General features: G+C 47.2%; 2 protein-coding genes across 3 annotated transcripts in view; both read right to left on the bottom strand.

The window, feature by feature from the left end:
• LOC144495190 (uncharacterized) overlaps positions 1-27,329 on the bottom strand; it is a 984,403-nt gene that overhangs the window by 101,926 nt on the left and 855,148 nt on the right. The window lies entirely within an intron of this gene.
• LOC144495188 (zinc finger protein 131-like) overlaps positions 13,350-27,329 on the bottom strand; it is a 45,032-nt gene continuing 31,052 nt past the window's right edge. Inside the window, exons 7-8 of one of the 2 annotated variants that reach the window (XR_013498219.1) lie at positions 26,249-26,590; positions 13,350-16,200 (exon numbers count right to left, since the gene is read on the bottom strand). Coding sequence is in view for 1 of the 2 variants with exons in the window: in XM_078215216.1 (XP_078071342.1) it covers positions 26,336-26,590 (255 nt within the window). In the remaining variant the exon portion in view is untranslated. Of the gene's footprint in view, positions 16,201-25,510; positions 26,591-27,329 lie in introns of those variants that run through there. The other variant, XM_078215216.1, reaches the window with a different exon arrangement.

Genomic DNA, 27,329 nt, shown 5'->3' with positions numbered 1-27,329 from the left:
GAATTTAGGGTTCAAATAAATTTAGGCTTTAGCCCCTTTTATTCATTCCAGTCCCTTTGGGAAACCTGAGAGTGTCTGCACAATAACTCTTGAAAACCTCCATTCTGAATAGTTAATATCCCCAGCTAGTCTAATTTTATCTGCTTCAACCAGGCTTGACCCATGAGACAAGGTCTGTGACCCTCAATCACTAGAACAAGTAATTGTGCTGCTTGGTTTCTGTCGGAATACTGTTACTGTAACTGACCCTACTGTCTTCACCGTCCCTCTTGTATGCGTGAACAAAATGGCTTCTTGATTACTCAACATCAGACCTTTCCATTTCTATTCTATAGGTGGCACCTTATTGAATTGGACCTGGTTTAAAATATAGGACTTATAGGGTATATATAGGGTTTCCTCCGGGTGCTCCGGTTTCCTCCCAGAGTCCAAAGATGTGCGGGTTAGGTTGATTGGCCAGGTTAAAAATTGCCCCTTAGAGTCCTGAGATGCGTAGGTTAGAGGGATTAGCGGGTAAATATGTGGGGGTAGGGCCTGGGTGGGATTGTGGTCGGTGCAGACTCGATGGGCCGAATGGCCTCCTTCCGCACTGTAGGGTTTCTATGACTCAGATCCGTTGTTGGCCCCTTAAAAGGGGCCACATTACCACAGGCTCCATTCTTTTTTCGCGAGTGAGAAAAGTCCAACGTACAAGTTGAAATGCTGTATCATACCCTAGCAGCACTGTGCATTCCAAGCTGAAATAACTTGCAAAATAAATAAATCACTAAATATAAAATATATATCCTGTAAAACCTCACATAACACTCACCAGTCTCTCTCTCTCTCTCGCTTCTTAGGCAGTCCTTCAAGTTTTGGGGGTGATTTGTTTCCACTCCAGCTCGATGGGTTGAGGAGATGTTTATCTCTTCAGGGATGCTTTGAGGACCATCCTGGAGCGTCTCAGTGGAGGTGGCTTTGAGTGATTTAGAGGCTCAATGATGAGTATGTTGTCTTCGGGAAAAACCTAGCTCTTGCACCATCGAGGGAGGTAGCCCAAACATAGAACATTACAGCGCAGTACAGGCCCTTCGGCCCTCGATGTTGTGCCGACCAGTGGAACCAATCTAAAGCCCCTCTAATCTACACTATTCCAATATCATCCATGTTTATCCAATAACCATTTGAATGCTCTTAATGTTGACGAGTCCACTACTGCTGCAGGCAGGGCATTCCACGCCCTTACTACTCTCTGAGTAAAGAACCTACCTCTAACATCTGTCCTATATCTCTCACCCCTCAATTTAAAGCTATGTCCCCTCGTGCTAGCCATCACCATCCGAGGAAAAAGGTTCTCACTATCCACCCTATCTAATCCTCTGATCATCTTGTATGCCTCTATTAAGTCACCTCTTAACCTTCTCTCTAACGAAAACAACCTCAAGCCCCTCAGCCTTTCCTCATACGATTTTCCCACCATACCAGGCAACATCCTGGTAAATCTCCTTTGCACCCTTTCCAACACTTCCACATCTTTCCTATAATGCGGCGACCAGAACTGTACGCAATACTCCAAATGCGGCCGCACCAGAGTTTTGTACAGTTGCAGCATGACCTCCTGGCTCTGAAACTCAATCCCTCTACCAATAAAAGCTAACACACCGTACGCCTTCTTAACAACCCTATCAACCTGGGTGCCAACTTTCAGGGATCTATGCACATGGACACCCAGATCCCTCTGTTCATCCACACTACCAAGTATCTTACCATTAGCCCAGTACTCTGCATTCCTGTTACTCCTTCCAAACACTCTAGCAATATCGCCTGTTCATTATCCAGTCTCAAGATGTTTTAAAACATCCAATTTCACTGCAATCTGATAGCTCTTCCCATTTTCTTCGCAGCAGAAGGTACACGACCACAAAACTTACTGACGTTTTCCTCACTCAACTGCTTTAAAAGTCTCACCGACAACAAAACTCCAAAATTTCATCAACTCTGACTTTGGATAGCTTTGTTTTTTCAAAAACGATTGATGTCACCTTGAATGCCACACTGCTGACAATGATGTTGACCTGACAGGGCGATCTTGCATGAAGGGAACCAACGTACGCTGTGCAATGATCAGAAAAAAAAACATTACACCAGAAATTAGGATTTGTATCAAGGAAGTGGGACCTAAAACTCACACTGCTTTATATCTAATCAACATAAGTCGAGACAAATTTGGGAAGGCGATGGCCTAGTATTATTATTGCTAGACTATTAATCCAGAAACTCAGTTAATGTTCTGGGGATCCGGGTTCGAATCCCGCCACGGGAGATAGTGGAATTTGAATTCAATAAGAAAAAAATATCTGGAATTAAGGATCTACTGATGACCATGAAACTATTGTCAATTGTCAGAAAAACCCATCTGTTCACTAATGTCTTTAAGGGAAGGAAATCTGCCGTCCTTATCTGGTCTGGCCAACATGTGACTCCAGAGCCACAGCAATGTGGTTGACTCTCAATTGCCCTCTGAAATGGCTGAGCAAGGGCAGTTTCAAGAGCAACTACGATGGGCAATAAATGCTGGCCCAGCCAGCGGTGCCCATGTCCCACAAATGAATAAAAAAATTACTGTTACAGTAATTTACACAATGTGGAGAGAAAGGCAAGAGTTTATTTTAAATAGCACAGAGAGAAAGAGGCGGGAGTGTATTTTAAACAGCATGGAGAAGCAAAAATTCTTAAATAGCAGTAAATTTAGAAAAGCATATTACAAATAAGGGACTGAGAATAATATTTTAAATATAAAAAAACCTCGCTAAGTTAGAGATGGCAGTGCAGGTGCTGTGTTGTAGCTGCGGTATGTGGGAGCTGCGGTATGTGGGAGCTGGTGGATCCCATTGAGAGTCATTGTAACCACATCGACAGAAAGTTTTTGCAGCTTGAGGAACTTCGGCTCAGAGTTGATGAGCTGGAATCCAAGCTTCGGACACAGGGAGGGGGAGAATTACCTTCATTTATTTATTAATCACAAGTAAGGCTTACATTAACACTGTAATGAAGTTACTATGAAATTCCCCTAGTCGCCACAGTCTGGCAGCACCTGTTCGGGTCAATGCACCTAACCAGCACGCCTTTCAGACACTATGCTATGCTATAACGCTATGTTTCAGGCAGTCACACCCCACAGATTAAGTACTTAAAATTTGGCCAGTGGTCAGGGACAGGAGGATGTGACTACGAGGGAGAAAGGTAGAGGGATCCTGAATTTAGCATTGGAGGAGCCTCTGCTTTTGACCTTGTCCAACAGGTATGAGGTACTTGCTCCCTGTGTGGATGAGGAAAAAGACACAGAAACAGAAAATAGAAACAGGAGTAGGCCATTCGGCCCTTCGAGCCTGCTCTGCCATTCATTTTGATCATGGTTGATCAACAAAATCAATATTCTGATTCCCCTTCCCCCATGTCCCTCAATCCCTTTAGCCCCAAGAGTTATATCTAATTTCTTCTGGAAATTAGGCAACGTTTTGGCCTCAGCTACGTTCTGTGGTAGTGAATTCCACACATTCACCATCCTCTGGGTGAAGACATTTCCCCTCACCTCAGTTCTAAAAGGTTTAGCCCTTATCCTCAAACTTTGACACCTTGTTCTGGACTCCCCCACTATCGGGAACATTCTTTCTGAATTTACCCTGTCTAACCCTGTGAGAATTTTAAGTTTCTGAGATCCCCTCTCACTTTTCTGAATTTCAATTAATACAATCCTAACTGACTTAGTCACTCCTCATATGACAGCCTGCCATCCCAGGAATCTGCCTGCTAAACATAGCAAAGACATCCTTCCTTAGATAAGAAACCAGCACCCTATATAATTGCAGCAAAACACCCCTATCCCCATACTCAAATCCTCTCATTATGAAGACCAACATACCATTTGCCTTCTTTACTGCCTGCTGTACCTGCGCACTTTCAGCGACTGATGCACAACATCAAGGTCTCGTTGAGTATCCACCTCTCTCAATTTACACCCATTCCAGTAATAATCTGCGTTCCTATTATTGCTACCAAAGTGGATTACCTCACATTTATCCACATTATACTGCATCTGCCATGCAGATGCCCACACACTCAGCCTGTCCAAATCATACTTAAGCATCTCTGCATCCTCCTCACAACTCACCCTCCTACCCAACTTTGAATCATCTGCAAATTTGGAGATAATACATTTAGTTCCCTCTTCCAAATCATTAATATATAATGTGAACAGTTGGGGTCCTAGTACAGTTCCCGGTGGAACCCCACTAGTCACTGACTGCCAATTAGAAAAATACCCACTGATGCCAACTCTTTGCTTCCTATCTGCTAACCAGCTTTTTATCCATCTCAAGACATTACTTGCAATCCCATGTGCTTTAACTTTACATAGTAGTCTGCTATGTGAGACTTGTCAAAAGCTTTCTGAGAGTCTAAATAAACCACATCCATTTGTTCTCCTTTGTCAAGTCTACTAGTTACATCCTCAAAGATTTCCAATAGATTCGGTAAGCATGAGTTCCCTTTGTAAATCCGTGCTGACTTTGTCCGATTATACCACTGCCTTCCAAATGCTGAGTTATAAAATCCTTGATAATCGACTCTCGCAACTTCCCCAGTACTGACGTTAGGCTCACTGTTCTATAGTTCTCTGTTTTACCTCCAACTTCCTTTATGAATTGTGGGCTTACATTAGCTACCCTCCAATCTGTTCAGAGTCCAAAGAATAAAAGCAAATTACTGCGGATGCTGGAATCTGAAACCAAAAGGGAAAACGCTGGAAAATCTCAGCAGGTCTGGCAGCACCTGCAAGGAGAGAAAAGAGCTGACGTTTCGAGTCCAGATGACCCTTTGTCGAAGCTCAGAGTCCAAAGAATTTTGGAAAATGACCACCAATGGATCTCCTGTTTCCAGAGCCACTTCCTTAAATACTCTGGGATGAAGATTATGATGCCTTGGAGAGAGATTTATTCACCTTCAATCCCATCAATTTCCCTGAAATAATGTCTGTACTAATACTGATTTCCTTCAGCTCTTCAATAAAACTTGTTTCTCTCAGAAATGTCTTCCTTTGTGAAGACAGAAGCTAACTACAAATTTAGTTCCTCAGCGATTTCTTTGTTCCCAGCTATTAATTCTCCCATTTCTGACTGTAAGGGGCCTACATTAGATTTTGTCAATCTTTTTAAGATTGCAGGATAGGCAAACTGACCACTACACCGTGATACAGGAGGCCATTCAAGCAGAGGAAGCAAAAGGAAAAGTGCTAGTGGTAGGGAATTCTATAATCAGGGGTACAGATAGTATCCTTTATAGCAGGATCGAGAGTCCTGCATGGTGCGTTGCCTCCCTGGTGAGGGACAACTCAAATTGTCTTGAAAATACTGGAGATGGAGGGGGAGGATTAGTTGTTGCGTTCTATATTGGGACCAATAACATAGGCAAAATGTCCTGTTTGCATAATATCAGGATTTAGGAACATAATTAAAGATAAAGACCTCAATCATAGAGACCGACAGTGCAGGAGGAGGTCATTTGACCCATTGTGTCTGCACCAACTTTCTGACAGAGTATTTCACCCAGGCCATCTTGCCCACCTTGTCGCCATAATCCCACACATGTACCCTGGCTAATCCATCAAACCTACACGTCTTTTGACTGTGGGAGAAAGCCAGAGTACACGGTGGAAACCCATGCAGACATGGGGAGAATGTGCAAACTCCACACAAACAGTTACCCAAGGCCGGAATCAAACCCGGGTCCCTGGCACTGTGAGGCAGCAGTACTAACCACGGGTGCCACCGTGTTGCCCCAGGGATTATAATATCTGGATTATTACCTGAGCCACATGCAAATTGGCATAGAGGAAAGAAAATTAGGAAAGTGAACACTTGGCTAAAGGACTGGTGCAGGAAGGAGCGGTTCCATTTCATGGGGCACTGGCACCAGAATTAGGACAGGAAGGAACGGTACCGTTGGGGTGGGCTCCACTTGAACCGATCAGTGACCAGTGTCTGAGCAGAAAGGTTATACAGGGTGGTCACAAGGACGTTAAACTACTAAATTGGGAGAAGCCTCAGGAGAAGTCAATATAGTTTCAAAAAAAAAAAGTAACAGGATAGAGAATAAAGAAACGGGCAGAGATTTTATTGCAGGTACAGCAGGGAATGGCAAAACACTTTCGAGTAAACCAGAAGAGAGAACTAATGAACAGGCGAACAAAGCATCAATGCTGAGGGACAGGTTAGCATGTAAGGACGAAATAAGAGTTCTGTACCCAAATGCACAAAACGGAATAACTTGAATGAAGTGCAGGTACAAATTCAAGTTGGAGATTACGATCTGGGAGCCATTTGTCAACAAAACGAAGGAGATTGTCATCGACTTTAGGAAGCGTAAAGGAGAACGCCCCTGTCTACATCAATGGGGCCGAAGTAGAAAGGGTCGAGAGCTTCAAGTTTTTAGGTGTCCAGATCACCAACAACCTGTCCTGGTCCCCCCATGCCGACACTATAGTTAAGAAAACCCACCAATGCCTCTACTTTCTCAGAAGACCAAGGAAATTTGGCATGTCAGCTACGTCTCTCACCAACTTTTACAGATGCACCATAGAAAGCATTCTTTCTGGTTGTATCACAGCTTGGTATGGCTCCTGCTCTACCCAAGACTGCAAGAAATTACAAAAGGTCGTGAATGTAACCCAGTCCATCACGCAAACCAGCCTCCCATCCATTGACTCTGTCTACATTTCCCACTGCTTCGGCAAAGCAGCCAGCATAATTAAGGACCCCACGCACCCCGGACATTCTCTCTTCCACCTTCTTCCTTCGGGAAAAAGATACAACAGTCTGAGGTCACGTACCAACTGACTCAAGAACAGCTTCTTCCCTGCTGCTGTCAGAATTTTGAATGGATTTACCTTGCATTAAGTTGATTTTTCTCTACACCCTAGCTGTGACTATAACACTACATTCTGCACTCTCTCGTTTCCTTCTCTCTGAACAGTATATTTTGCCTGTATAGAACACAAGACACAATACTTTTCACTGTATGTTAATACATGTGACACTAATAAATCAACATTACTGAGACATACGCTCACAACGCTCACCTGTATACAGTCAGGGGATCAACACTCACCTGTATATAGTCAGGGGATCAACACTCACCTGTATATAGTCAGGGGATCAACACTCACCTGTATATAGTCAGGGGATCAACACTCACCTGTATATACAACTATATGATGACATCAACAAGTTCCATCCCACCATCAGACTCACCATGGGCTACTCTCCGGAATCGGTTGCATTCTTGGACACACGCATCTCCATTAAGGACGGTCGCCTCAGCACCTCACTATACCGTAAGCCCACGGATAACCTCATGATGCTCCACTTCTCCAGCTTCCACCCTAAACACGTAAAAGAAGCCATCCCCTACGGACAAGCCCTCCGAATACACAGGATCTGCTCGGATGAGGAGGATCGCAACAGACACCTCCAGACGCTGAAAGATGCCCTCATAAGAACAGGATATGGCGCTCGACTCATTGATCAACAGTTCCGACGCGCCACAGCGAAAAACCGCACCGACCTCCTCAGAAGACAAACACGGGACACGGTGGACAGAGTACCCTTCGTCGTCCAGTACTTCCCCGGAGTGGAGAAGCTACGGCATCTCCTCCGGAGCCTTCAACATGTCATTGATGAAGACGAACATCTCGCCAAGGCCATCCCCACACCCCCACTTCTTGCCTTCAAACAACCACGCAACCTCAAACAGAACATTGTCCGCAGCAAACTACCCAGCCTTCAGGAGAACAGTGACCATGACACCACACAACCCTGCCACAGCAACCTCTGCAAGACGTGCCGGATCATCGACACGGATGCCACCATCTCACGTGAGAACACCATCTACCAGGTACACGGTACCTACTCTTGCAACTCGGCCAACGTTGTCTACCTGATACGCTGCAGGAAAGGATGTCCCGAGGCATGGTACATTGGGGAAACCATGCAGACGCTACGACAACGGATGAATGAACACCGCTTGACAATCACCAGGCAAGACTGTTCTCTTCCTGTTGGGGAGCACTTCAGCAGTCACGGGCATTCAGCCTTGGATCTTCAGGTAAGCGTTCTCCAAGGCGGCCTTCACGACACACGACAGCGCAGAGTCGCTGAGCAAAAACTGATAGCCAAGTTCCGCACACATGAGGACAGCCTAAACCGGGATGTTGGATTTATGTCACATTATCAGTAACCCCCACAGCTTGCCCCTGGTCTTGCATAATCTCACCAGCTGTTCTGTCTGGAGACAATACACATCTCTTTAACCTGTGTTTAATGTTCCCTCCAACCACATTATCTGTACCTTTTAAGACCTGGCTGGCTGTAGAGATTTGCATTCTAATTAGTATTCTGTAACTTGATTTCTGTGTCTGTGCCCTGTTGGAGAACAGATAACCACTCCATCTGACGAAGGAGCAGCACGCTCCGAAAGCTTATGGTATTTGCTACCAAATAAACCTGTTGGACTTTAACCTGGTGTTGTGAGACTTCTGACTGTGCTTACCCCAGTCCAACGCCGGCATCTCCACATCATCACCTGTATATAGTCAGGGGATCAACACTCACCTGTATATAGTCAGGATCAATACTCACCTGCATATAGTCAGGATCAATACTCACCTGTACATAATCAGGTCAATACTCACCTGTATCAAAGTAAGAATTGAATACTGGAAGCTGAACAAAGAACAAAGAACAAAGAACAGTACAGCACAGGAAACAGGCCCTTCGGCCCTCCAAGCCTGTGCCGCTCCTTGGTCCAACTAGACCAATCGTTTGTATCCCTCCATTCCCAGGCTGCTCATGTGACTATCCAGGTAAGTCTTAAACGATGTCAGCGTGCCTGCCTCCACCACCCTACTTGGCAGCGCATTCCAGGCCCCCACCACCCTCTGTGTAAAAAACGTCCCTCTGATGTCTGAGTTATACTTCGCCCCTCTCAGCTTGAGCCCGTGACCCCTCGTGATCGTCACCTCCGACCTGGGAAAAAGCTTCCCACTGTTCACCCTATCTATACCCTTCATAATCTTGTATACTTCTATTAGATCTCCCCTCATTCTCCGTCTTTCCAAGGAGAACAACCCCAGTCTACCCAATCTCTCCTCATAGCTAAGACCCTCCATACCAGGCAACATCCTGGTAAACCTTCTCTGCACTCTCTCCAATGCCTCCACGTCCTTCTGGTAGTGCGGCGACCAGAACTGGACGCAGTACTCCAAATGTGGCCTAACCAGCGTTCTATACAGCTGCATCATCAGACTCCAGCTTTTATACTCTATACCCCGTCCTATAAAGGCAAGCATACCATATGCCTTCTTCACCACCTTCTCCACCTGTGTTGCCACCTTCAAGGATTTGTGGACTTGCACACCTAGGTCCCTCTGTGTTTCTATACTCCTGATGACTCTGCCATTTATTGCATAACTCCTCCCTACATTATTTCTTCCAAAATGCATCACTTCGCATTTATCCGGATTAAATTCCATCTGCCACCTCTCCGCCCAATTTTCCAGCCTATCTATATCCTGCTGTATTGCCCGACAATGCTCTTCGCTATCCGCAATTCCAGCCATCTTCGTGTCATCCGCAAACTTGCTGATTACACCAGTTACACCTTCTTCCAAATCATTTATATATATCACAAATAGCAGAGGTCCCAGTACAGAGCCCTGCGGAACACCACTGGTCGCAGACCTCCAGCCGGAAAAAGACCCTTCGACCACTACCCTCTGTCTCCTATGGCCAAGCCAGTTCTCCACCCATCGAGCCACTTCTCCTTGTATCCCATGAGCCTTAACCTTCTTAACCAACCTGCCATGTGGGACTTTGTCAAATGCCTTACTGAAATCCATATAGACGACATCCACGGCCCTTCCTTCATCAACCGTTTTTGTCACTTCCTCAAAAAACTCCACCAAATTTGTAAGGCACGACCTCCCTCTTACAAAACCATGCTGTCTGTCACTAATGAGATTGTTCCGTTCTAAATGCACATACATCCTGTCTCTAAGAATCCTCTCCAACAACTTCCCTACCACGGACGTCAAGCTCACCGGCCTATAATTTCCTGGGTTATCCCTGCTACCCTTCTTAAACAACGGGACCACATTCGCTATCCTCCAATCCTCAGGGACCTCACCCGTGTCCAAAGAAGCGACAAAGATTTCCGTCAGAGGCCCAGCAATTTCCTCTCTCGTCTCCCTGAGCAGTCGAGGATAGATGCCATCAGGCCCTGGGGCTTTGTCAGTTTTAATGTTCCCTAAAAAACCTAACACTTCCTCTCTCGTAATGGAGATTTTCTCTAACGGGTCAACACCTCCCTCCGAGACACTCCCGGTTAACACGCCCTTCTCCTTCGTGAATACCGATGCAAAGTATTCATTTAGGATCTCCCCTATTCCCTTGGGTTCTAAGCATAATTCCCCTCCTTTGTCCCTGAGAGGTCCGATTTTCTCCCTGACAACTCTTTTGTTCCTAACGTATGAATAGAATGCCTTAGGATTCTCCTTAATCCTGCCTGCCAAGAACATCTCGTGCCCTCTTTTTGCCCTTCTAACTCCCCGTTTGAGATCTTTCCTACTCTCTCTGTATTCCTCCAGAACAAGATAGTAAAAGAAGCATCTCCTTCCCCTGAACTCCCTCACTCATCAAACTCCCAGTTTCTCACTCTGTGCAAGTCACGCTTCCTGCGAATTGCCCTCAGATTCCTGTATTTACTCCACTTAAGTCTCAGAGCAGTCAGCTCTGCCACAGCAACAGAAACCAGAATAAGCTCACCACTTCATTTAACTAATTAACCAGCAGAGAATTCTCTATCCCTGCTTAAGACTGGGGGTAACTTCAACTTAACTTAAACAGCATCTTTTAGTTAAATGCTAATTGCAAACGAGACCAGGATTTTAGAAAGAAGTTAACCCTTAAAATTCCATCAGTCACCAAACTTCCAGCTTTTACTCAGTCCAGGCCACACGCAGTGTAAAGGGAGCTTAACTCTGTATCTAACCCCGTGCTGTACCTGTCCTGAGAGTGTTTAATGGGGTAAGAAGTCTCACAACACCAGGTTAAAGTCCAACAGGTTTATTTGGTAGCACAAGCCACTAGCTTTCGGAGCGCTGCTCCTTCATCAGGTAAGTGGGAGCTCTGTTCACAAACAGGGCGTATAAAGACACAAACTCAATTTACAAAATAATGGTTGGAATGCGAGTCTTTACAGGTAATCAAATCTTAAAGGTACAGACAATGTGAGTGGAGAGAGGGTTAAGCACAGGTTAAAGAGATTTGTATTGTCTCCAGCCAGGACAGTTAGTGAGATTTTGCCTTGGCGAGATGTTCATAGAACATTACATAGAACAGTACAGCACAGAACAGGCCCTTCGGCCCACAATGTTGTGCCGAGCTTTATCTGAAAGTGCCAAGCTTTATCTGTTCGTCTTCATCAATGACATGTTGAAGGCTCCGGAGAAGATGTCGTAGCTTCTCCGCACCGGGGAAGTACTGGACGACGAAGGGTACTCTGTCCACCGTGTCCCGTGTTTGTCTTCTGAGGAGGTCGGTGCGGTTTTTCACTGTGGCACGTCGGAACTGTCGATTGATGAGTCAAGCTCCATATCCTGTTCTTAGGAGCGGACCGGAGCAGAGAAGCTACGACATCTCCTCCGGAGTCTTCAACATGTTATTGATGAAGACGAACATCTCACCAAGGCCATCCCCACACCCCCACTTCTTGCTTTCAAACAACCGCACAACCTCAAACAGACCATTGTCCGCAGCAAACTACCCAGCCTTCAGGAGAACAGTGACCACGACACCACACAACCCTGCCATAGCAACCTCTGCAAGACGTGCTGGATCATCGACACGGATGCCATCATCTCACGTGAGAACACCATCCACCAGGTACACGGTACATACTCTTGCAACTCAGCCAACGTTGTCTACCTGATACGCTGCAGGAAAGGATGTCCCGAGGCATGGTACATTGGGGAAACTATGCAGACGCTACGACAATGGATGAATGAACACCGCTTGACAATCACCAGGCAGGACTGTTCTCTTCCTGTTGGGGAACACTTCAGCAGTCACGGGCATTCAGCCTCTGATCTTCAGGTAAGCGTTCTCCAAGGCGGCCTTCACGACACACGACAGTGCAGAGTTGCTGAGCAGAAACTGATAGCCAGGTTCCACACACATGAGGACGGCCTCAACCGGGATATTGGGTTCATGTCACACTATCTGTAACCCCCACAACCTGCCTGGATGTGCAAAATCTCACGAGCTGTCCTGTCTGGAGACAATACACATCTCTTTAATCTGTGCTTAATGCTCCCTCCACTCACATTGTCTGTACCTTTAAGACTTGATTAGCTGTAAAGGCTCACATTCCAATCATTATTCATGTAAATTGAGTTTGTGTCTTTGTGCCTTGTTTGTAATCAGAACTCCCACCCACCTGATGAAGGGACAGCCTGTTCCGAAAGCTCGTGGCTTTTGCAACCAAATAAACCTGTTGGACTTTAAACTGGTGTTGTTAGACTTCTTACAGTGTTTAATGGGGACAGTGTTGAGGGAGTTTTACTCTGTATCTAACCCTGTGCTGTACCTGTCCTGGGAGTGTTTGATGGGTGCAGTGTAGAGGCAGCTTTACTCTGTATCTAACCCTGTGCTGTATCTGTCCTGGGAGTGTTTGATGGGGACAGTGTTGAGGGAGCTTTACTCTGTATCTAACCCCGTGCTGTACCTGTCCTGGGAGTGTTAGGTGGGCCTTGAAGAGAGAGTTTTACTTTGCATCTGACCTCATGGTACATCTGTCCTGGGTGTCTTTTGATGGGACAGTGTAGGAGCTTTACTCGGTATGTTTAATGGGATGATTTGGAGGGAGCTTTACTCTGTACCTGATCCTGAGTTGTACCTTCTCCGTGAGTGTTTGATAGACAGTGTAGAGAGAGCTTTACTGTGCAGATAACTCATGCAGTATGCAGTGCAGAAGGACCTTCATTCTGCATCTAAACTGTATTGCCTGATGTAAATTATACTTTTGATAGTATTGACATTCTTCACCTTCATCGCACAAATTTGGAAAGAAGAGTTTGACACAATCGTAAAATTAGATGCTAGGAAAGTCAATAGACCATGTTCATTAGATATGAACTTATTGAATGTTCTCACTCTTTCCAGTAAGAGACGGTGATAGAGGTCAGGAATAAGAATCCTGACTGGATGTTGTTGTTAGCGCGAGTGAACAGATACCACACCACTCGCACCCAGAGCCAAGATTGATAGCAGCACAGTTTATTATAGTGTTTTACGTCGACGGAGGTACAATCAGGACACAGACAAGACAGTCCCGAAAAGTACTCTGCTTGCCTGCCAAAACGGAGTACAGTTATAGTAACGATCTGTTTTGATATGTAAATGGTTTGTGAGTGGTTTCCTGATATAATCATCCTGTTTCAATAGGTTTGTGGGTGTGGAGTTTGATGTGTAAATGGTTTTCTTTTATAGTTATCCCGTTAATGGGTTTTCTGGTCTAGAGTTTTAATATGTAAAGTTTGGTTTAAGAGTGTGATAATTGCTTTATGTCTCTGAATTCCTTTGGACAATGGGTGTTTGATGGGATGTCAGGAAGTTTTCCAGGTCTCATGGTATTTTCTGAATAGCATATTGATGCGAGTTCCTGAGTCTTTGTCAACCTGGTTTCTGTGTTTAAAAGATGTCTGCTTGCCTTACTCACACCTTTCTGGCTGAATGCTGTCCTGTTTTGCTTCATTTATCGAGTTATAGTTTAAGAAATATTCTAATCCTAATACCCACAAAATTTATGCCCGCCTACAGTCCCCCCTGTCGGTCAAAAGTGAATTTTTGTTGTTTATTTCCTTTTCACTTTTCTAACCGATCTTTCTCCCCTTTATTATATTTTGTGTCCGGTGCTTCCTGCCTCCGTACGCTGCAGTCGTACAGTTTAGGGAAGTCCCGGAGTTTGTCAAATCATGTGTAGGCGGGAGTAATCATCCCGCTTGGTTACCTGCCCCATCATACCAATTGTTCTAACTAAGTTCTTATGTGCTTTCATTCTCTTCCGCTGGCGGTAGGTGTAACATGTAGCCAATCCCCAGGAAAGGGCTAAGATGAGTTGGATGACCACCAGTGTGTGTGATGTAATTCGGACCCAGGGGTGGATGTTTACATTTAGACCCCAGTCCCACACCTTCTGTACCCATGTTTGACTTCGTAACGCCGTCTCGGTATCTTGTTCCAAGGTTTTGATGTGTGACTGTAACCGGTGGTATAATCGGACGGAGTGTCCTACTTTAAGTCGGAGCTCCCTTAGGACTTCGGTCAGGTGTGGGATGGGGGCTTGCTCGGGTTCTTGGTAGTCTCTTAGGTTGTCTTTTAGGGGGTCTGTGGCATTAAAGGCTATGGTCTGCCTATTTCGGATATTGGTGATGTGAGCTTGACCTATAGTGACTGGCTTGCGAGGGGTAAAACAGAAGTTAGGGTCGGGGATTGGGCATGTTAATCCGTTATATGTGAATGATGTACGTGTGGTAGCTACACAGTATCTGCCCCGCCCCCCGTATCCTGCCCGGGCGAAATGTGGGTCTACGGGTATAATCTCTAAGGTGCAGTCCTGTGTTCGGTTAAACCCACATTCTGCTGCCTCTCCTTGTCTCAGTGGGTGAGGACAGATGGTGACCTCTCCCCTCTGCTTGCACCCTGCGAGAGAAACACTGGACATTATGCCATGTTTGGAGATGGCCATGTTTTCGGTTATGTGGTAGCGGAGGGAAGCATTGCCCCTAACAACACCAATATTTTCAATTCGGAAGATGGGGAATGGTCCAGCGTCCTGTGTGACCGTTGGAATTAGCAGAACCATTCCTATCCCGGTGCCCTCACTAACCTCGCAGTCGGGGATTACTGGATATACTCGTGTCATCCCCTTCAGGGTCCGGTCATCCAGCACCCCCTTCTGATCTGCGAGTTGCGCTAGTTGGGCGCTGTCGATCCAATCGGGCACTTCCCCCCTGTGTACCTGGTCCAAATTGTGTCGTATTTGTGCCACCATCCACTGACCATATGCATGGCATAACTGTCCCTGTTGTACCCGGGCAGTGTCTTCCCTTTCCCTGTCTATGAGGCGATTGATAGTTCGGGCATGTGCTTCTAACACTGCAATCCCATCTAGTTGGATATGGGCGCCCGCTTCCCCTAAGAATGCTTGTTCCACCTGCTGGTCTAATGACCGCTGTAATATGTTTTTCATTACCCCTTTCAGCTGTTCAATTTTACTGTTGAGGCCCTGGATGTCAATGGAGTTAATCATTGTGTCTCCTGTATTCAGCCCTGTGAGCATATCATTGATAATACCCCGTTTGCTTCGGTATGTGTTGGTGTTTATGTTTCCCCTGTAGTGTGTGGCCCCCATTGCGTCAATGGCCCGTTTTATGGTCTCTCTCTCTAACATCTGATACAAGTTCTGTACCCGTTCTGAGCAATGCCTGGGTACCTGGATTCCTGAAATGTCGATCAGGACAGGTACCACCTCATGTTTTACGTTGTCGTACACAATTTCCCCCTCGTTCCACAATACCAGTCCTCCCTCCGGTCCCCTGCTTTGCAAGGGACAGGGTAAGATTTCGGGCCTTGTGTTCGTGGGGGCCCGCGTTGGAAGCGGTGCAAAACATACATACAATGAGACTGCGGGAGCCTCAACAAGTCCGTAATAGCCGCAAATGTCCATGTTTGAATTCAAAGTGTCCTGTGGTCGGGCCTCTTGTGGGTTGTCGGGGAGGGCGCAGAGAGTCCCAAAAACGCACTGGTCTCTGTTCTGGAGGTCCCGCTGTTGAATGCATGTTCGGAGTCCTTCTAAAGTGCAAGTGAAGCAGATCTCGTTGATACCCGGGTAAACTTGTAGCCATGCGTTAAGATAAGTTCTACTGTTCATAGGGTCCGGTCCAGCTGGCACACAGAGTGCCTCGGATGTGTTGAAGGCTACCCCGTGGAATCGCGGGTAGATGGGGTGTTCTTCGGGTGCCACACTCGTCAGGAAGGTCGCCGCGAGGATCATCCTCCAAGTGGTCCACATGGTTCTGGAGAGGGGTTGGGGGAGGATATATAAAACCTGGTGGCCGCCAGTCGTTAGGTTCATATTAGGTGATGAACTTGTCTTACTTATCTTATTCTTATTTCTATCTACATATATACATTCATGCCTCGGTTGGCATATAGTTCCTTTAGTGTTGGAAAATAAAGGTTGTTATTTCGATTTCCGCTGTAAGGACAAAGATGGTTAAGGGCCAATACGTGGAGTGGACGGAGCATCCTCTGTCCTTTCAGTCAGTCTGCTCTGTCCTCTTTCCCCGTGGTGATAGGATTTTAATTGCGACCAATGTTTCCATCGGCCTTTTCCTTTCACATCGACAGACGCACATGTATCGCTGGTAAGGATAACCTCGTGGGGTCCCATCCATTTCGGTGCAAACCCGGGTCGGTCTGGGGCAATCCGAATCAAAACCCTATCCCCTACTCGAGGGAGGGTGGGGGTATGACTGACATTTTCCTTTTTAGCCTGGTCTCTAATGGCTTGCTGGTCCCTGGCTGTGTGGTGCAGGTCTCGGAGTTGTGAATCTAAGTGTTGCACATATCGTTTGAGCTTGTCCCGGAGGGGTGTCATTTCTTCCCCTCCCACGGCGATGTTTTCGGGGAGTCGCATTGCTCTCCCGGTCATTAGTTCGAACGGGGTGAGCCCTATGGTTCGACCTGGGGTGGCCCGTAGGCGCATCAGGATACAGGGAAGGACATCTACCCACCCCTGACCTGTTTCTGCGATAGTTTTTGCTATCGTGTTCTTGAGGGTGCGATTCATTCTCTCTACCAAACCAGCACTCTGGGGGTGGTATGGTATATGGAACCGCTGTCGGATCCCTAAGGTTTTACATGCGTGTTTCATTACCTTGCCTGTGAAGTGTGTCCCCCCGCTGCGGTAATGAATCCGCGCCTATTCCATGCTATCATATAGTCGTGAACCACCCCGAACGCATATTGACTGTCCGTGTATATGTTTACCCTTTTGTCCCTTCCTGCGCTAAGGGCCTTTGTTAATGCTATAAGCTCGGCCACTTGAGCAGAGGTCTCCCCCCTTTTACCAATCGCTGGATAGGTTCTGCTATGGATGCAAACTGATCGATGAAATTCCGACAGTAATTAAAGAGTCCCATTACCCTACGCACCCCCCTAACTGTGTTCGGACGGGTCATGTTGGCAATTGCTGTTTTTCGGTCCGTGGGAAGGGTTTTCTTTCTCTGACTTATGTAATGCCCCAGATATCGGACCTCTGGTTTTGCGAGTTGTGCTTTGGTTGGGTTAACCTTAAATCCTGCTGTTTGTAAGCCCCGCAGGATTACTGACAGGGCTCCCAAATGCCCCGTCGGGTTAGTGGAGGCGATCAAGATGTCATCCACATATTGGAGAAAAGCGCTCTCATAGGGGGATAAGTTACAATTTTCGAGGGCTTTGCTCATAACCCAGTGGAATATGTTGGGGCTATTGTGGGATCCCTGGGGGAGACGGGTCCAGGTGTACTGTCTACCTCCACAGGTGAAGGCAAACTTCTCCTGGGAGTCTGGGTGGAGTGGAATTGACCAGAATCCGTTTGCTATGTCTAGCACGGAGAAGATACAATATTCAGGTCGCAGTCCGTTAAATATAGTGGCCGGGCTCGCAACGATAGGGTGTTCCTTTGGGGTGACCTTATTCAGGGCGGTATAGTCGATGGTTAGTCGGTAGTTCCCGTCTGGCTTACGGACGGGCCACATCGGGGAATTTGTGTGGGACACGGTGGGTCTCAGGATGCCCCGTTTAACCAAAGCCTGGACGATTGTTTCGGTTGCCTGTAACGCCTCGGGTTTTATGGGATATTGTTTATGAGGGGCATGGGCTGGTCCTTGTATTTGTAAAGGAAGGATTGTGACGAGACTGCAGTCTTGCTTGCCTGTAGCCCAGACCCGGGGTAGTGCTTGACATAAGAGTCCCACTAGTCCCTCCTTCTTCCAGTCTCTTCGGGGGCGCTCTCTCTCTCCTTGGGATCCTTCTGTCTTTGCAGGTAGATTCGGTGTGTCCGATTCTGCCGCACTTATTACCTGTATTAGGAGGGTGCGGGATCATAGCTCGGCATTCCCTTTTGAAATGGCCTAATTCCCCGCACCTGTAGCAATTTCCTCCTTCAGTTCCTACCGCTGATATCCCTACTCTGGCGCCCTGTGTTTTCCTTTGCTGGTTGTCTACAGTGACAGCCCAGTTTTCTAATTCATTGAAGGTGTTAAAGTTTACCAATCCTGTCTTTAGGATAGCTTGGTGTGCTGGGCTCAGCCCATCCCTATATAACCGGAGGAATGCCGGGTTCTGTCTATCTGCATCTGGCATTCCTCCGTGGGCTACAAAGGCATCGAATTTTCGTCGCCCGTATTCCTGAGCCCCTTCCTCCTTTTTCTGCGTTACTCCTACTATTACACTCCAACTCACGGGGACCTCCCCCATGGTCAGGATGATATCGTTTTTAAAGCCTGTCAGAGCCTGTTCCTGCTCCCGGCGGCTCCCGTCTAGGTCTGCACACCAAGTCCCATTCTGGTGTTCTGCCCGGAGCCGGGCCCAGTGATTCTCGGGCATCTTGGCTCTTACTAACCCTGCTATATCTCGGTTGTGTAAGTTGTGGCACAGTTGCATCCCTTTCATCTTTTGCCAAAAAATTACGTTACTGTGCCTGGGCTGCAGGGTTGGGAGCTTTTCTAGTAATTTCATAGTGTCCCCTGGCGAGAGTGACACATAAGTCATTTTAATTTGGGCCTGCCTTCCTCGCCCGTCTCTCCCTTGTCCCCCTGGGATACATTCGATCTTAAGAGGTGCTGCTTTGGCGTTTGGGGGATCGGTGGTTACCGGGGGACTCCCCCCTGTTTTAATCATGCTTTTAATTAGGTTCTTGTTTTTATCTGCTAGATAGCGGGTGAGGGACCCTTCCGGCCCCCATTCAAAAATGGTCTCAATGCTATCCATGTCGAATCTCTTATCTAAGATCAGTGGTGTACTAATCCTGGTTTGGTGCTTCCCACAGATACTTGTGTAGGTATCCCTGGGGTTCCTGGTTTGGTGTTTCCACTGTCAGTACCTTTAAACCTTCAGCAGTAACACGCAGAGCCCGTCCTGCATGTAACGGGGAGATCACCGCTCACAGAGACAGGGGGGGCTCTGACCACGACTACAGGGGCCGGGGGCCACTCTTTCCTGACCAAATCCTACCGCTAAATCAATCCACAGAGGCTCGCCGTTTCCCTATCTCCCCGGGAATCACCCTGACCTGGGTGCGGACAAGCGTGGGATTGACCGCAGGTAGGAGTTCCCCCGGCGTGTAGCCGTTCTTTCGCGCTACCAGAGGTCTCCTGCTTGTAGTGCCCGAAGCACTCACAGAGGCTCCAGACTTAGTAGCGCCCGGACATGTAGCAGACTCCTCGCGGATCTGTTTCCAGTGGCCCAGACTTTCGCGCCTGCAGAGGTCCTACCCGACTTGCAGCGCCCGGACTTAAACCGAACTTCGTGAGTCCGCGTTCATTGGCCCTAACCCTGGACGTCCTCCCGGCCTCCCGGCCACTTAACCCTTGTCTTCCTTAGGTACCTTTTGGGTCAGCTAATGTCTGGTCGGGTCCGCTGTCAGGGATACGCGGAATGCAACAGTACACAATCAATTACAATTCGCGACCCCGCTCACCCGCCCAAAGAAGAACCTACCCCGCTGTGCAGCTCTCGATCGGGCTCTGTTCACAAGTTCAGATCGCGGCAGCCGTGGAACACCGCTGGCACTGGGAATTCCCGCGGACTTTAAATGAGTAAAGATACTCACCCAGTGTTTGAGAGGCGATGTTCCAGCGGCGGTCACGATCCCGGACGAGCCCCCAATTGTTAGCGCGAGTGAACAGATACCACACCACTCGCACCCAGAGCCAAGATTGATAGCAGCACAGTTTATTATAGTGTTTTACGTCGACGGAGGTACAATCAGGACACAGACAAGACAGTCCCGAAAAGTACTCTGCTTGCCTGCCAAAACGGAGTACAGTTATAGTAACGATCTGTTTTGATATGTAAATGGTTTGTGAGTGGTTTCCTGATATAATCATCCTGTTTCAATAGGTTTGTGGGTGTGGAGTTTGATGTGTAAATGGTTTTCTTTTATAGTTATCCCGTTAATGGGTTTTCTGGTCTAGAGTTTTAATATGTAAAGTTTGGTTTAAGAGTGTGATAATTGCTTTATGTCTCTGAATTCCTTTGGACAATGGGTGTTTGATGGGATGTCAGGAAGTTTTCCAGGTCTCATGGTATTTTCTGAATAGCATATTGATGCGAGTTCCTGAGTCTTTGTCAACCTGGTTTCTGTGTTTAAAAGATGTCTGCTTGCCTTACTCACACCTTTCTGGCTGAATGCTGTCCTGTTTTGCTTCATTTATCGAGTTATAGTTTAAGAAATATTCTAATCCTAATACCCACAAAATTTATGCCCGCCTACATTGTCTTTTCCTTGGTGTGGTTTGCCTGTGGATCCCATCACTTCTATTCCATGTTCCTCTACCCAACCCGCACCCATCTTTGTTTTGTTCCTTTTCTAGGCCCCTCAGTCCTTTTGTCATTTGTCTTTCCATTTCTGCAAACTTCCAATCCCAACCCAAATCTCGGGCACACCTCAGCTTCTCTGCCGCCTTCCTTTAGATAAATAGATAAATTGGGTAGCCCTTGAAGAATGTCCTCCATAACTCTTTGGAAGATTCCACATGCTGACGAGAACCCAAAAGGAAAACAGGTATAATTGTACATTTCTGGGAGGACTCATCCAATTCAAGCTGGAGATAGGCATGCCCCATGTTCAACTTGGAGAACGTTTTGCCACCTGTCAGCTTGGCATACCGATCTTGGACCCGGGGCATAAGGTATCTATCATGTTTGAAAACCTGATTGACTGTCAATTTATAGTTCCTGCAAAGCCTAAGTGATTTGTTGGGTTTAAGAAGGAATTACAGACATGGCCCATTCTGCGAATTGTACCGGCCTCATTATACCCAAGTTTTCAAGGTGCCCTAGTTCAATTTTCACCTTCTCCACCCTGGAGTAAGGGATTGGCCTGGCTTGGAAGTACCTGGGTGTAGTGTCGGAGTCAACATAGATTTTGGCTTTGGCTCCTTCTATCTTCCCCTGAAAAACTCTACGATATCTACTGAAAACTTTGTAGTCACCCCACGCTTAGCCTGAAGATCTCCAACCAGTCGAGCAGAATTTTCTGGAGCCAATATTTCCACATGAGGCTTAATCCATACCCCCCTACAACAATGAGTGGGGGACGAGCTGATTGCTGCCTATAAGTCACTGGGGCTGTTGTGGTGCTTTTTATTTGTAAAAGTTCCCCAGTGTAGCTCGGCCTTCGGATCTTCTAACGTCAGGAGTTGAGATGCCCGATTGGAGGCGCTTATAGATCTGTTTTCCGATAACGGAGACTGCACTCCCATGTTCATCCCGTCTCTAAGGGATGGACATTCACTCGTAATTCCACCATTATCGGAGCTACTTTTGTTGTTACAATGTGATTCAGTTGTAGTGTCCCTGTTTCTGGGAGAGGGGATACCTGCATGCTCAGTATCAGTCTCCGAGGCAGCACATGTTTTGCCTGCCATCCATTGACTCTGTCTACACTTCCCGCTGGCTCAGCAAAGCAGGCAGCATAATTAAGGACCCCACGCACCCCAGACATTCTCTCTTCCACCTTCTTCCGTCGGGAAAAAGATACAAAATTCTGAGCTCACGTACCAACTGACTCAAGAACAGCTTCTTCCCTGCTGCCATCAGACTTTTGAATGGATTAACCTTGCGTTAAGTTGATCTTTCTCTACACCCTAGCTATGACTGTAACACTACATTCTGCATTCTCTCCTTTCCTTCTCTATGAATGGTATGTTTTGTCTGTATAGTGTGCAAGAAACAATACTTTTCACTGTATGTTAATACATGTGACAATAATAAATCAAATCAAATTCCTGACACTTTGCCATGGTTTTGTCCTTGGACAGTGCTTGCAGTAATCCATCCACTGGCAACTACACCTTTCTGGAGTATGTTCTTTAATACTTTTGGAGTCAGCACTTCCATTTGTGGGCCATCTGGTGGTGACAGTAGGGTTGCTATATCGAATGGGGATCTTTTATATCTGATTTACACAAGCACTCTGCACTGAGGACTGGTTGCATGAGGTCCCTCCCCCTAGTTGGAAGACATTGCTGCCCTCTGTAGCTCCTGAGCCCCTTTATTCATGTTCTCAAATGACAAGGCTATCTCAATGACTTTTTTAAAGTCCATATTATGTTCTGCCAATGCCTTCTTTTCGATGGTAAGGTCATTTATCCCACAAGATTTCATTAAGAGGTGGTCCAAATTCGCAATTTCCACAACCATGCCAAGGTTCCCCAGAGGTTCTCTCAGCCACGTTGAAGCGATATCTCTGGAGAATTACGGGGGGCTTTGGATCGCTGTGGTTTTTTTAAACCAGTTCATTAAAGGTTTTTGAGTCAGGGCCATCAGATAGGTCAGACTTTCTCATCACACTGAAAGGTGGGACCTCGCATGCTGTCAGCAATATTACTTTTTGCTTTTTGTCTCTTTAACTGCTGTTAGCACAGAAGTAATGCATGCCCTAAGTGTATTGGGCTCACAAGTTGTGCCGAAAATCCCTACCTTTTAGGCCTGCCTATAACCCTCCATCCTATTAAGTCCCATGTACTCATCCAGGAGTCTCTTAAAAGACCCTATTGAGTTTGCCTCCACCACCACTGACGGCAGCCGATTCCACTCGCCCACCACCCTCTGTGTGAAAAACTTCCCCCTAACATCTCCCCTGTACCTACCCCCCAGCACCTTAAACCTGTGTCCTCTCGTAGCAGCCATTTCCACCCTTGGAAAAAGCCTCTGAGAGTTCACCCAATCTATGCCTCTCAACATCTTATATACCTCTAGTAGGTCTCCTCTCATCCTACGTCTCTCCAAGGAGAAAAGACCGAGCTCCCTCAGCCTATCCTCATAAGGCATGCCACTCAATCCAGGCAACATCCTTGTAAATCGCCTCTGCACCCTTTCAATCTTTTCCACATCCTTCCTGTAATGAGGCGACCAGAACTGAGCACAGTACTCCAAGTGGGGTCTGACGAGGGTCTTATATAGCTGCATCATTATCCCCGGACTCCTAAACTCAATCCCTCAATTGATAAAGGCCAGCACACCATACGCCTTCTTAACCACCTCCTCCACCTGCGGGGCCGATTTTAGAGTCCTATGGATCCGGACCCCAAGGTCCTTCTGATCCTCTACCGTACTAAGAGTCTTTCCCTTTATATTGTACTCCTTCATCCCATTTGACCAGCCAAAATGGACCACTACGCATTTATCTGGTTGAAGTCCATCTGCCACTTCTCCGCCCAGTCTTGCATCCTATTTATGTCCCTCTGTAACTTCTGACATCCCTCCAGACTATCCACAACCCCACCAACCTTTGTGTCGTTGGTAAACTTACCAACCCATCCCTCCACTTTCTCATCCAGGTCATTTCAGCTAAATGCCAGTTTCCCATCACCAACACCTCTTATTGTGAACCAAAGGAAAAGGTCACTCCCATGGCTTACATTTAGCTGGACCACAAAGTATTATCGGGGCTTGCTCTCACCTGCCAAAACTGCTCATTATTCCAGGCCAACCTGCAATGCAATTTCAATTCCTGGCTTCTTATCTCTACTACAAACAAGCTTCTTAAAACCTTCTCCTCTGTCCTCCACTCACACCGCCAAGTGCATGAACTTTTTTATCATTAAGACTAAGGCATTCAGTTGGTTGCTTGTTAAATTCCCTCCCTTCCCCTAGTCTCCCAGTCCAAACTTTCTCAATGTTTAACTACTGCGCTATGCCTAATGGTTATTTAGTTTCCCACCTGTCCCCTCATGTCTTCTCCAGGCTCATCTTATCCCCCAGACTCACCTCTTGATCCCTTGACTCTATTCCCATCAAACTGATGATCACCCGCCTTCCCTTCCTGGCTCCCAAGTTGACCTACATTGTTGACAGTTATCGCTCCTTCAGTATCATTCTCATCTCCTCCAAACCTGATGTCATCTCCTCAATAAACCAAACCTTGATCCCTCGACCCTTGCAAATAACTATCCCAACTCCATCCTCTCTATAGTCTTTGAACATAGGGCAGCATGGTGGCACAGTGGTTAGCACTGCTGCCTCACAGCACCAGGGACCCGGGTTCAATTCCAGCCCCAGGTGGCTGTCTGTGTGGAATTTACTTGTACCCCCCCATGACGGTATGGCTTTCCTCCAGATGCTCCGGTTTCCTCCCACCGTTCAACGATGTGTTGGTTAGGGGAGATGAGCGAGGTAAATATGTGGGGTTACGGGGAAAGGGCCTGGGTGGGATCGTCTGTTGGAGGGATGGGCTGAATGATTCTATATTGTCATTTCCAATTCCATGCCCAGCTTTACTGGAACTCCATTTTTGAATTCCTCATATCAAATTTTTGCCTTGCCCTTGTCAAACTCAAAAATGACAAAAGCAAACTATCCCTTCTTGTCCTTCTTGATCTGTCTGCAATCTTCGACATGGTTGCTATACCATCCTCCTCCAACCCCTCTCCTCTGTCACATAGCTGGGTGGGATTACAATCATCTGGTTCTATCCAGTTGTGGCCAGAGAATCTCTTGTTCCCAGATTCCTGGCTGACCTGCCACACACTCCCATCTGTAAACATGAGGCCATCCAAACTTCTGCAGCCTGTATCCGAAACCGCACCAAGTCCCTTTTGCCTGTCATCCCTGTGCTTGCGAATCTACACTGGCTCCCAGCTCAGAATTTTAAATTCTCAGTGCTATTCAAGTCCCTCTATAGCCTTGCCTCACTCCTCCTGTCTATACCTGTGCTGCTCTAACCCTGGCCTCATCCCTGATTTAAATGCCTTCATGTGTCAATGACTGAAACTTCTCGCTTAAGCCTCTCCATCATTTAAAATGTTTCTTAAAACCTAAAACTTTAACCAAACTTTTGGCCACCTTCCCTAACATCTCTTTCTGCTGCTCTGTGTCAAACTTTGTCAAACACTCCTGTGAGTGCCTCGAGATATTTTACGATGTTAAATGCGCTACACAAGTGTAAGCTTTTGTTGTTTTGTTACCCAGGTGAGCAGAGACCAGTTACAGCACTCTTCACCCAACCCGTGGCTGCAAACAGCGCAGAGCTGGGACTTTGCTGATCTGTTAGTCACCGGCTAAGGGATTGGGTGAGGGGGGAGAGCGAGAGAGAGGTGGGTATAGGAAATGACGCAATATTACATTAATGAAAGGCGACATCCATGCTGTCTTCTGAATCAGCCACTGTTTTTATTAACAGGCCTATAAATGGATTTAACTCTTGTGCATTCTTTGTGAACGTTTACAGAAATCAAGTGGAGCTGGGTGACTGGAACAACTCCAGCACACGTACAGTCCTCTCTGCTTTGCACCAATATCCCCTTAAAAAGGTCCAGAAGATCAGCACTTCCTGGCAGACCAGCCAGACTGCACCGGCTAGATATAAAGCACAGACTATCAAAGTTAACATTGACCAAGCCTTCCTGTGCACGTGTAACTTGCAACAGGGGCATTTCCAGCAGTGGTGCAATGTGTACAATCTACGGTGTGCCTATTGCTGTTTGTCCATCAATTGGAAAGTGAGGAGCCAGAGTTTTCAGCCAGTGGCAGGAAAGGCCTTGCTGTCTCTCAGTTACTGATAACCCCGGGCTAGCACGTCCACAGACCAAGTGATGGTAGCCTACCGTGCTCCCAGCAGGACTGTGGGGAAGTCCTGATGCACTCACGACAAGACAACTTCACTTGAACAGTCATCTAGTGCAATTCTGTTTAAATCAGGAGGCAAAAGCAATTTGGCCGCCACGTGTGGAAACGTAAACGGTGGAATTCCATCCAACAAAGGTGGGATCGCAGCTGCTGAACGGTCGCTGCACTGGCCTGGGTACTGCCAGCTGTCTGTGCCCCCATCTTGCCCAGCTGACCCCACTCCTAACCACCACAGGTCAGCACGCTCTCCTCGCACTCACTTGCATTCAGCCGGTTGGTTGGTCGGTCGGGCATGGAAGAATTTGATCTGGGGATCGAACCCCTCCCCCAACTCTTGCGGCATTCTTCTACACCGCCACATGCTCAATGATAGTCTCCCCCTCCATCGTCTCAGTGTCGATCACCTCCACGGGCACCACGATCTCGGTCACCTCGCCCACCTCCTGCTCGGCAGCGCCGTGGACCTCCTTGACGTGCTGCCTCAGCTCACCGGCCCGCATGAACCACATGTCGCAAATGGTGCAGTGATTGGGCTTCTCGCCTGTGTGCACTGCCAGGTGATTCTTAAACTGGTCCCAGCTGGGGAAGACACTGGAGCAAACCTGGAATTGAAGACAACAACAAGTTAGCAGTGTGACCTCCACCCAAAATACCTGGAGGTCACCCCTGAAGGAATCTCACCTATCAGCCTTCATCTCATCTGTCCAAATATTCAAAGGCAGGATGAACCTGGCCCAGAAACCCACTGGAATGTCACAGGGGAAGCACGGTCAGGGCACTTTGCATTGCAACATTAACTTTAATTTAACCTGCTGCAGAATATTGCCTTGCCTCATCCTGCGGCTGTCACATGCCACTGTCACAGCTGCACTATGTGGAAGTTGTTTGTGAGAATGTCTGGCCTGTGATTTCCCAATGTTCAGTATCTCTCACCACATGTCATTATAACAATCACTCAGCACCCTTCATGCTGGCTGACAAATTCTTCCACACTCTCGCCCCTCCATACCCGGCACACTCCTCCAGCCCTACCACCCTCCGAGGTCTCTGCGCTTCTCTGGTTCCTTGTCTATTTGATTTTAATCACTCCAGCAGTGTGAGCCAGACCTTCAGTTGCCTGGGCCCTAAGCTTCATAATTCCTGAGCCTCAACCTCTCCGCCTGTCTCACTCTTCCGGTAAGATGCTCCTTAAAACTTCTGACAAAGCGGTTGGTCCTCTTTCCGACATTTCCTTATTGTTTGATCATGTCCCTGCAAAGTGCCTTGGGGATGCTGTCTTACGTTAAAGGTGCTATGGGGATGCAAGTTGTGGCCTTCTGGAACAGAAGTGGTCTGTGTCAC

This window comes from Mustelus asterias, chromosome 6 (genome assembly GCF_964213995.1).
Source record: "Mustelus asterias chromosome 6, sMusAst1.hap1.1, whole genome shotgun sequence".
NCBI classification, from domain to species: domain Eukaryota; kingdom Metazoa; phylum Chordata; class Chondrichthyes; order Carcharhiniformes; family Triakidae; genus Mustelus; species Mustelus asterias.
This window is presented reverse-complemented; position numbering and strand designations above follow the sequence as displayed.